Source organism: Trachypithecus francoisi, unplaced genomic scaffold (assembly GCF_009764315.1).
Source record: "Trachypithecus francoisi isolate TF-2019V2 unplaced genomic scaffold, Tfra_2.0 Lachesis_group13, whole genome shotgun sequence".
NCBI classification, from domain to species: Eukaryota; Metazoa; Chordata; class Mammalia; order Primates; family Cercopithecidae; genus Trachypithecus; species Trachypithecus francoisi.
Window position 1 is genome coordinate 106,178,521 of NW_022681458.1, and position 12,288 is coordinate 106,190,808.

The 12,288-nt window shown below is 39.2% G+C and overlaps 1 protein-coding gene across 1 annotated transcript in view; it reads right to left on the reverse strand.

Moving 5' to 3' along the window:
* The window catches only part of THSD7B (thrombospondin type 1 domain containing 7B), a 927,497-nt gene that overhangs the window by 108,289 nt on the left and 806,920 nt on the right, over positions 1 to 12,288 (reverse strand). The window contains 1 exon segment of the mRNA XM_033231647.1: positions 10,232 to 10,365. Coding sequence (XP_033087538.1) covers positions 10,232 to 10,365 — 134 coding nt within the window.

Consider the following 12,288-nt stretch of genomic DNA (forward strand, 5'->3'; position numbering starts at 1 on the left):
CTTTTCAAATGTAAATAAGATGCTGGGCAGGGTGGCTCATGCCTGTAATCCCAGCACTTTGAGAGGCCAAGGGGCAGATCACTTGAGGTCAAGAGTTCGAAACAAGCATGGCCAACGTGATTTGTACCAAAAATACAAAGATTAGCTGGGCACAGTGGTGGGCACCTGTAATCCCAGCTATTTGGGAGGCTGAGGCATGAAGAAAACTGCTTCAACCTGGGAGGCAGAGGCTGCAGTGAGCTGGGATTGCACCACTGCACTCCAACCTGGGCGACGGTGCAAGATTCAGTCACAAAAAATAAAATAAAATAAAAGTAAATAAAATAAAATAAAAGTAAAGTAAATATGAGCATGACACTCCCCCACATCAAAACTTCCATAGCTTCATGTTGCAATTAGAATAATATCCAGTCTTTTTATCTTGTTTGAGTACTGACACTAGTCATATGGGACAGCTTGTTACTCTGTTAATAAGCCAAGAAGTTTCCTGCTTTTTACGCTCCTTGTCACTGCAATTCTCTTTCTACAGATCTTCATACTCATTCAGGTCTCTCACTACATTTAGGTTTGTGGTCAAATATCTTGCTGACCATCTTACCAAAATAATACTCCTGATAACTCCAATCCAGTTTTGTTTTTCTTTTTGGCATTTCATAGGAAAGACATTTCATTGTATATTAATTGTTCATTTTTTTCTCTTTTGCTATTATAACCACATCAGACCAATCAGACTGAAGTTTTATGTAACAAAGTTGTGAGTTGTTTCTCTTTTTTTTTTATTTCTTTGTTTTTTAATTATACTTTATGTTCTAGGGTACATGTGCACAACGTGCAGCTTTGTTACACAAGTATACATGTGCCATGTTGGTTTGCTGCACCTATTAACTTGTTATTTACATTAGGTATATCTCCTAATGCTATCCCTCCCCCCTCCCCCCACCCCACAACAGGCCCCAGTGTGTGATGTTCCCCTTCCTGTGTCCAAGTTATCTCATTGTTCAATTCCCACCTATGAGTGAGAGCATGTGGTGTTTGGTTTTCTGTCCATGTGATAGTTTTCTCAGAATGATGGTTTCCAGCTGCATCCATGTCCCTACAAAGAACATGAACTCATCCTTTTTATGGCCGCATAGTATTCCATGGCGTATACGTGCCACATTTTCTTAATCCAGTCTGTCATTCAAGGACATCTGAGTTGATTCCAAGTCTTTGCTATTGTGAATAGTGCCACAATAAACATACGCGTGCATGTGTCTTTATAGCAGCATGACTTATAATCCTTTGGGTATATCACCAGTAATGGGATGGCTGGGTCAAATGGTATTTCTAGTTCTAGATCCTTGAGGAATTGCCACACTGTCTTCCACAATGGTTGAACTAGTTTACAGTCCCATCAACAGTGTAAAAGTGTTCCTGTTTCTCCACATCCTCTCCAGCACCTGTTGTTTCCTGACTTTTTAATGATTGCCATTCTAACTGGTGTGAGACGGTATCTCATTGTGGTTTTGATTTGCATTTCTCTCATGGCTAGTGATGACGAGTGTTTTTTCATGTGTCTGTCGTCTGCATAAATGTCTTCTCTCGAGAAGTGTCTGTTCATATCCTTTGCCCACTTTTCGATGGGGTTGTTTTTTTCTTGTAAATTTGTTTGAGTTCTTTGTCGGTTCTGGATATTAGCCCTTTGTCAGATGAGTAGATTGCAAAAATCTTCTCCCATTCTGTAGGTTGCCTGTTCACTCTAATGGTGGTTTCTTTTGCTGTGCAGAAGCTCTTTAGTTTAATTAGATCCCATTTGTCAATTTTGGCTTTTGTTGTCATTGCTTTTGGTGTTTTAGACATGAAGTCCTTGCCCATGCTGATGTGCTGAATGGTATTGTCCAGGTTTTCTTATAGGGTTTTTATGGTTTTAGGTGTAACATTTAAGTCTCTAATCCATCTTGAATTAATTTCTGTATAAGGTGTAATAAGGAAGGGATCCAGTTTCAGCTTTCTACATATGGCTAGCCAATTTTCCCAGCACCATTTATTAAATAGGGAATCCTTTCCCCATTTCTTGTTTTTGTCAGGTTTGTCACAGATCAGATGGCTGTAGATGTGTGGTATTATTTCTGAGGGCTCTGTTGTGTTCCATTGGTCTATATCTCTGTTTTGTTACCAGTACCATGCTGTTTTGGTTACTGTAGCCTTGTAGTATAGTTTGAAGTCAGGTAGTGTGATGCCTCCAGCTTGTTCTTTTGGCTTAGGATTGTCTTGGCAATGTGGACTCCTTTTTGGTTACATATGAACGTTAAAGTAGTTTTTACCAATTCTGTGAAGAAACTCATTGGTAACTTAAAAGGGATGGCATTGAATCTATAAATTATCTTGGACAGTATGGCCATTTTCACGATATTGATTCTTCCTATTCATGAGCATGGAATGTTCTTCCATTTGTTTGTGTCCTCTTTTATTTCATTGAGCAGTGGTTTGTAGTTCTCCTTGAAGAGGTCCTTCACATCCCTTGTAAGTTGGATTCCTAGGTATTTTATTCTCTTTGAAGCTATTATGTATGGGAGTTCATTCATGATTTGGCTCTCTGTTTGTCTGTTATTGGTGTATAAGAATGCTTGTGATTTTTGCACATTGATTTTGTATCCTGAGACTTTGCTGAAGTTGCTTATCAGCTCAAGGAGATTTTGGGCTGAGATGATGGCGTTTTCTAAATATACAATCATGTCATCTGCAAACAGGGACAATTTGACTTCTTCTTTTCCTAATTGAATACCCTTTATTTCTTTCTCTTGCCTGATTGCCCTGGCCAGAACTTCCAACGCTATATTGCATAGGAGTGGTGAGAAAGGGCATCCCTGTCTTGTGCCAGTTTTCAAAGGGAATGCTTCCAGTTTTTTCCCATTCGGTATGATATTGGCTGTGGGTTTGTCATAAATAGCTCTTATTATTTTGAGATACATTCCATCAATACCAAATTTATTGAGAGTTTTTTGCATGAAGAGCTGCTGAATTTTGTCAAAGGCCTTTTCTGCATCCATTGAGATAATCATGTGGTTTTTGTCTTTGGTTCTGTTTATGTGCTGGATTATGTTTATTGATTTGCATATGTTGAACCAGCCTTCCATCCCAGGGATGAAGCCCACTTGATCATGTTGGATAAGCTTTTTGATGTGCTGCTGGATTCGGTTTGCCAGTATTTTATTGAGGATTTTTGCATTGATGTTCATCAGGGATATTGGTCTAAAATTCTCTTTTTTTTGTTGTGTCTCTGCCAGGCTTTGGTATCAGGATGATGTTGGCCTCATAAAATGAGTTAGGGAGGATTCCCTCTTTTTCTATTGATTGGAATAGTTTCAGAAGGAATGGTACCCGCTCCTCTTTGTACCTCTGGTAGAATTCGGCTGTGAATCCATCTGGTCCTGGACTTTTTTTGGTTGGTAGGTTATTAATTATTGCCTCAATTTCAGAACCTGTTATTGGTCTATTCAGAGATTCCACTTCTTCCTGGTTTAGTCTTGGGAGAGTGTATGTGTCCAGGAATTTATCCATTTCTTCTAGGTTTTCTAGTTTATTTGCATAGAGGTGTTTATAGTATTCTCTGATGGTAGTTTGTATTTCTGTGGGGTCGGTGGTGATATCCCCTTTATCATTTTTTATTGCGTCTATTTGATTCTTCTCTCTTTTCTTCTTTATTAGTCTTGCTAGTGGTCTATCAATTTTGTTGATCTTTTCAAAAAACCAGCTCCTAGATTCATTGATATTTTGAAGGGATTTTGTGTCTCTATCTCCTTGAGTTCTGCTCTGATCTTAGTTATTTCTTGCTTTCTGCTAGCTTTTGAATACGTTTGCTCTTGCTTCTCTTTAATTGTGATGTTAAGGTGTCAACTTTAGATCTTTCCTGTTTTCTCTTGTGGGCATTTACTGCTATACATTTCCCTCTACACACTGCTTTAAATGTGTCCCAGAGATTCTGGCATGTTGTATCTTTGTTCTCATTGGTTTCAAGGAACATCTTTATTTCTGCCTTCATTTCGTTATGTATCCAGTAGTCATTCAGGAGCTGGTTATTCAGTTTCCATGTAGTTGAGTGGTTTTGATTGAGTTTCTTAATCCTGAGTTTTAGTTTGATTGCACTGTCATCTGAGAGACAGTTTGTTATAATTTTTGTTCTTTTATATTTGCTGAGGAGTGCTTTACTTCCAACTATGTGGTCAATTTTGGAATAAGTGTGATGTGGTGCTGAGAAGAATGTATATTCTGTGGATTTGGGGTGGAGAGTTCTGTAGATGTCTATTAGGTCTGCTTGGTGCAGAATTGAGTTCAATTCCTGGATATCCTTGTTAACTTTCTGTCTCGTTGATCTGTCTAATGTTGACAGTGGGGTGTTAAAGTCTCCCATTATTATTCTGTGGGAGTTTAAGTCTCTTTATAAGTCTCTAAGGACTTGCTTTATGAATCTGGGTGCTCCTGTATTGGGTACCTATATATTTAGGATAGTTAGCTCTTCTTATTGAATTGATCCCTTTACCATTATATAATGGCCTTCTTTTCTCTTTTGATCTTTGTTGGTTTAAAGTCTGTTTTATCAGAGACTAGGATTGCCACCCCTGCCTTTTTTTGGTTTTCCATTTGCTTGGTAGATCTTCTTCCATTCCTTTATTTTGAGCCTATGTGTGTCTCTGCACATGAGATGGGTCTACTGAATACAGCAAACTGATGGTCTTGACTCTTTATCCAATTTGCCAGTCTGTGTCTTTTAATTGGCGCATTTAGCCCATTTACATTTAAGGTTATTATTGTTATGTGTGAACTTGATCCTGTCATTATGTTAGCTGATTATTTTGTTCGTTAGTTGATGTAGTTTCTTCCTAGCATCGATGGTCTTTACATTTTGGCATGTTTTTGCAGTGGCTGGTACTGGTTGTTCCTTTCCATGTTTAGTGCTTCCTTCTGGTGCTCTTGTAGGGCCGGCCCGGTGGTGATAATATCTCTCAGCACTTGCTTGTCAGTAAAGGATTTTATTTCTCCTTCACTTATGAAACTTAATTTGGCTGGATATGAAATTCTGGGTTTAAAATTCTTCTCTTTAAGAATGTTGAATATCAGCTTCCACTCTCTTCTGGCTTGTAGAGTTTCTGCCGAGAGATCCACTGTCAGTCTGATGGGCTTCCCTTTGTGGGTAACCCGACCTTTCTCTCTGACTGCCCTTAACATTTTTTCTTTCATTTCAACTTTGGTGAATCTGACAATTATGTGTCTTGGAGTTGCTCTTCTCAAGGAGTATCTTTGTGGCGATCTCTGTATTTTCTGAATTTGAATATTGGCCTGCCTTTCTAGGTTGTGGCAGTTCTCCTCGATAATATCATGCAGAGTGTTTTCCAATTTGGTTCCATTCTCCCCATCACTTTCAAGTACACCAATCAGACATAGATTTGGTCTTTTCCCATAGTCTCATATTTCTTGGAGGCTTTGTTCATTTCTTTTTACTCTTTTTTTCTCTAAACTTCTCTTCTCACTTCATTTCATTCATTATATCTTCAATCACTAATACCCTTTCTTCCAGTTGATCGAGTTGGTTACTGAAGCTTGTGCATTTGTCATGTAGTTCTCATGTCACGGTTTTCATCTCTATCAGGTCATTTAAGGACTTCTCTACATTAGTTATTTAGTTAGCCATTCATCAAATCTTTTTTCAAGGTTTTTAGTTTCTTTGCACTGGGTTTGTACTTCCTGCTTTAGCTCGGAGACGTTTGATCGTCTGAAGCCTTCTTCTCTCAACTCGTCAAAGTCATTCTCCGTCCTGCTTTGTTCTGTTGCTGGTGAGGAGCTGCGTTGCTTTGGAGGGGGAGAGGCGCTCTGATTTTTAGAACTTTCAGCTTTTCTGCACTGCTTTTTCCCCATCTTTGTGGTTTTATCTACCTTTGGTCTTTGATGATGGTGACATACAGATGGGGTTTTGGTGTGGATGCCCCTTCTGTTTGTTATTTTTCCTTCTAACAGTCAGGACCCTCAGCTGTAGGTCTGTTGGAGTTTGCTTGAGGCCCACTCCAGATGTTGTTTGCCTGGGTATCAGCAGTGGAGGCTGCAGAAGACTGAATATTGCTGAACAGCAAATCTTGCTGTCTGATCGTTCCTCTGGAAGCTCCTTCTCAGAGATGTACCCGGCTGTGTGAGGTGTCAGTCTGTCCCTAGTGGTGGATGTCTCCCAGTTAGGCTACTCAGGGGTCAGGGACCCACTTGAGCAGGCAGTCTGTCTGTTCTCAGATCTCAAACTCTGTGCTGGGAGAACCATTGCTCTCTTCAAAGCTGTCAGACAGGGACATTTACATCTGCAGAGGTTTCTGCTGCCTTTTGTTTGGCTATGCCCTGTCCCCAGAGGTGGAATCTACAGAGGCAGGCAGGCCTCCTTGAGCTGCGGTGGGCTCCACCCAGTTCGAGCTTCCCAGCTGCGCAGGCGCTTTCGCAGCTGGGCGGGCGCCCCTCCCCCAGCCTCGCTGCCCCCTTGAAGTTAGATCTTAGACTGCTGTGCTAGCAATAAGGGAGGCTCCCTGGGTATGGGACCCTCTGAGCCAGGCGGGGCATATAATCTCCTGGTGTGTTGTTTGCTAAGACCCTTGGTAAAGCACAGTATTAGGGTGGGAGTGACCCAATTTTCCAGGTGTTGTGTGTCATGGTTTCCCTTGGCTAGGTAAGGGAATTCCCTTCCCCCTTGTGCTTCCTGGGAGAGGCGATGCCTCGCCCTGCTTTAGGTCTCACTTGTTGGGCTGCACCCACTGTCCTGCACCCACTGTCCGACATGCCCCAGTGAAATGAACCCAGACCTCAGTTGGAAATGCAGAAATCACCCATCTTCTGTGTCACTCACACTGGGAGCTGGAGGTTGGAACTGTTCTTATTCGGACATCTTGGCGCCACCTTCTGAGTTGTTTTTCAGTTGCCATGGGTCCTTACACTAAAGGTTATGAAACCCAATGGGCATGCCCGGATGAACTAAGCACCAGGAGAATGTAAGTACTCAGAAGAGGGACTGAATTAAGAGGTGGATACTGCACAGTAGGATGTAGGATCAATCAGGTCAAGTCCCCGGCATCACCCTATAGGAGGATCCACTCGAATCATGTCTCTCAGCATCACCTTATTGCAAGATCCAATCAGACCATACCTTGTCATTTATGCTTATAAAACATGACCTAACTCAGGGAGGCAGATTTAAACATTTCCTCCTATCTCCTTATCAACGAACTTACAATGAACTTTTCTTGCTGCAAAAACCTGGTGCTTCAGTGTTTGGCTTTCCACTGCATGTGAGCAAATGGACCAAATTCGACTCAGTGACATTATATTGTCAATTCTTGGAGGACAAAAATGTTATTCACTCTTTTATCTGATATGCTTAGAACAATATTTGATACAAAGAAGGTAAATATTCATAAATATTTTTGGTTTAATAATTGATTCTAGTCATGGATGAACTATGAAGATGTCCTACAGTTGGAAGGTTTTAAGAAAGAGAACCGATGAGCTATTCCATTCATTATAAGACTTTAAGGTCAATAATAGTTCAGAATGCAAGGTAACTGGAAGATCTGCTTCACATATTTAAAAGTAACTATGTACATACAGCATGGTGCATTGCGAGTATGTATGTTTTCTAGTGCTACCTCAGTGGGTTGAATGTGTTCCCCCAGTTTCATGTATTGAAAACTTAATCTCCCAAATGTGTATGTTGATTGGAGATGGAGCCATTGGGACATAATCAGGATTAGATTAAGTCATCAGAGTGGAGCCACCATGATGAGACTGGTGGCTTTATAAGAAGAGAAAGAGAAAGACCTGAGCTAACCTGCAAGCTGTTGCCCTCTCTCCATGTGATGCCCTCCACTTCATTTTGATACAGTACAAAAAGCCCTTGCCAGAAGCTTCCACCAAGTGAAAAGGACATAAATTTTAGGGGGCTGGGGCAGAATGATACGGTTTGAATATGTCACTCTAAAGTTCATGTGTTGAAAATGTAATTGCCAGTGTAATAGTACTAAGATGTGAGGTCTTTAAGATGTAATTGAGTCTTGAAGGTGGAACCCTTATGAATGTCATTATTCTAGTATTGAGTTCTTACGCAAGTGAGTTTATTCTCATGGGAGTGGACTGCTGTAAAAGCAAGCTTGGCTCATTCTTGTAGTCTCATTCTCACATGCTTGCTTGCCCTTCTACTTTCCTGCCATGTTATGAAACAGTACTAAAACCCTTGCCAGAAGCTGCTGCTCTGTCCTTGGAATTCCCAGCCTCCAGAGCCATGAGCCAAATAAATTTCTTTTCTTTATAAATTGCTAAGTCTCCAGTATTCTGTCATAGCAAAATAAAAAGAGCTGAAACAGCTACCATAATAAAATACCACAGACTGGGTCACTTAAATGACAGAAATTTATTTTCTCATAATTCTGGAGACTAGAAGTTTGAGATCAAGGTGTAATCTGGATTTTTTTTTTCTCCTGAGCCCTCTCTCCTTGGTTTATAGATGGGCATATTCTCCCTGTCTTCACATGGTCTTTCCTTTATGTATGTCTGTGTCCTAGTCTTCTCTTCTTATAAGGCCACCAGTTAGAATGGATTAGGACCCATACCAATAACCTCATTTTACCTTAATTACTTCTTTAAAGATCCTATTTATTTCCAAATCTGAGCTATTGAGGGTTAGAACTTAGACATACAGATTTTTTTCGTGGGGAAGGGGTTGGAAGATATACAATTCATCCTATTGTAGAGTAATGCTTGGTAGTTATACTGCTTGTATTATATTAGGCTTTGTAGGTTTAAGCTGAGGCAAATGACTGAAAGGCCTTCTTGTTCAAGTGCGTTTTCCTCAATAAACCTTCCACAATTCTGTCCATAGCAATTTATTCTCTTAAAGCTTTTCTTTTTCTTCTGAGAGTTTCCTTGAATATTTCTAAGAGGCCTGAATAGGATACAAGTAAGAGATGCCACAGTTCATTTACATATTACTTTATAAGCTAGGTTGGTCCATCGTTTTTCAAAACCATGAGAGAATAAGACATAGGAGACAGAGATTTTAAAAAGAAAAAAGTAAAAGCCCAAATTTGCAATGGCCTGAGCATCTGAGTTCCCAGAAGAAAGGGCAATGAACAAATGGAAGAAAGATAATTTGTCTATTAGCCATTTGCTTGAGCTGGTGGGGAGAAGCAACTTTATAATTTCGCCAGCAGTTCTTCCTTTCAACATGACTACCAGTGATTTTGCAACATTGAGACTGCCATAAATAGTGGGTATATACTCAATTACTGAATAAAGTATATTTCACAGATGTTGAATAACAATCAATGACATAACCAGGCTCTGCCTTGCAACTGACTTCCAACAGTTAACTCAATAGGCAGCTACCTGATTTGGACACTGACTGTCCATTTGAAACACAGTTTCCTAAATCTGACAAAATAATACACTACGCATGTGCAGGAGTAAACTAAGTTATGCTTCTTATTTATTTTACATACTAATCATTATGTATAGATATTGTAACTTTTGCTGTTTTAATTGTCTAATGTTCATTGCCATTATCCTCAGTTGGTAAGGACACTGTTCTTCTTTCTTTCAAAACTGTTTCAAAATAGACTATCTTGACAAACTCAGGTCATGTATTTCCTTTGGTTAACATTGCTATATTTATAAACCAAAAACTTCAAGTCAGTTTTCACAGTAAATAATCTAGTATTCACTAAATTCTCTCAGAGATGTGTTCCTCTTATATTAACATGTATTGCTACTGTTCATAGGCGTTCTCAGACTTTAGTTTCCAAGGCTAATCATGGGGTTTAAAGTAACCTTTTTAATTATCAACATCCACAGTTAAGAAAAATGTTCATCAACTATACTAACCATAATGCAAAAGAGAGAAATGGCAACACAGTCAGAATCTCCTAATTTGTTAAGAATGACGGCCATGAATCAGTGGAGGGACACCAGCCTGCTCCATGCAGGTGGTTCTTGCACCAATGTCATTTGCAGGATATGCTAAAGGATTATGGCTGCACTGCAGAGGGAACCCTACTATACACATGTGGCAGGTCAGGATGCACACATTTCAATGAATATTTCAAAGATGAGCAAAAACCAGAGTATATGTCATGAAAATCGAGTGTACTTGGATAAACATCACTGCTGTTTTTATAAAAAATGTATAAGTTCCGCTTCCCCCTATTTCCCAAATCTCTCCATTTTCACACACCTGATTTTCCTAGACTGTGTTCCTCCTCCACAGCGCAGGGACCTCAGCTCATTGTTGATTTTGCATGAAGACCAGTGTTCTACAACCCAGGAATACTGATTGCACTCACTGTAACATGGGACTGCCTCATGTACCTGTCAAGAACAGGAAAGAAAAACAATTATGAGGAACTATCCAACTTATAGAAAAATAGCCTATCTTTTAGTAATGCTTGCTGAGCATAACCCAAGAAACTGCACTCTGGCCCAAACAGCCAAATTACTTTCCCAAAAAGCAAGATAGATTTGGCTTCTCTGAATTTACCGACTTGCCTAAAGAAGCATACAGGGGAAATCAACTAAAATATGATGGTATGCTTTCACAGAAGAGAACAAAGGACAGTCATTTTCTAGTGCCAAGAATAGGAATTCCATTATCATTTCATTGCCTCAGAGAGCTCACACAGCATCTATTAGATGGTCTAGCTCTCAATTATATGGTATATTGTATTCTCAGATGTACTTTAACATGTCAATTGAAACAAACATATATAAGGAAAATTATTCTTGAATATAAGAGGTTCTTATAATGCATAAGAAAAGTGGTATTATTTGCACCAGAAATTTCTTTTTATGCCCCCAAATGATCAATGCTAACAGGCAATCATTTAGCCTCCTGTGTATTGTGGCTTCATATAAATTTAGCTATATGTAGGTTGTTTTCAGAGGGTAGCTAAAACAGATACACACACACACCCCCCCCCCCAAGAGAAATGCTGCTAAACTGTTAGTTCTGCATGATTACTGACTATGAATATTTACACTTTTATGGTGAAAACAATGAGTATAGTAAATGAATTCTTAGGTTATTTCCTATGCATTTGTTTGTGGTGATATTTTTTAGTTGAAATGGTATCCCAGTGGGCAGCCAATTGAGTTTGTCTGCCTCTTTGTGGCTGCATTTCAATTGCATTGCTCCTTAATATGGGAAATAGGTAAGAAAAAGAACACTGTTCCATTGCATGATCACAAAGATGGCTCAATTGTAGGCATGCTTACAAAGAATGGTTCCACCTATCACCAGTGTAGTTAATTCATGCTTTTCCTTTTAAGTAATAACTTAAGTCTCAATCCTTTCCTCCTCTTGCCTTTCTAATTCCATAAAATTATAAATGATAACTAGGTTGCATTATCCAAACAGAACCATTGCTTGTATGTTTTTACTAAATGCAAAGGAAGGCATTATGTAATAGGATAATCAAAAGACAAGATTGGAGCACTGTCAGCATGTTAGGTAAAAATCAAATGAGAAAAGGTGATTTGCAAGACTGCCTCTGAGGAATCACAAAATAATGTCAGAAACTATTTTTAACCATCTGGTTCTACTTGGCTCTCTCACTTAGAACTCACAAGAAGATAAACTACAAAGTCACAAATATGTGAGGGCAAAATGAAAGGAGATGGGAAAATAGAAGTGGGAAATGGATGTGTGGAAAGAAAGGAATTAAGTAATAAAAGAATCACATTTCATGCTGTGAATGCTGCCAAGAATGGGATGAAAGGGTCAGAAGCAGTTCCTACATTAGAATAAGGGGGTGATATCTTATAGCCAAGAATTCTTTCCCATAACAGTCATAGGATAGTAGATGTAAGAGAATAATGTATAAAAATGAAGAGATAGGACCCCAACCAACCAGATACTAAAACTGAGCTGATGACAGCTGAGGGTTTAGCTGATCTGACTGTATCATGACAACGACGCTTTCACTGAATTTATGGTTTCATTCTCTGAACTCTTTAATATCTATTAATTTAAACAAAGCTTTTTGGATTTCCCCTGAGATAGAAGAGAGCACCTCTGTCAAAGTACTTTGTACAAACAGGGGGTGGATGAAAAACTTAATTTGAAAATTAATTTCTCCTATATTTCATGCATGAATTCAAGAGCAAATGGTTGAGATAACCTCTCTGAAATGAAAATATTCTTTCTAAAGCTATCAATACTAAGTAGAACTTAGATTTTCACCTTCCCTTCCATATAAAGCCAAACTGAAAATGAAAAACTGTTTGTTTAGTTGC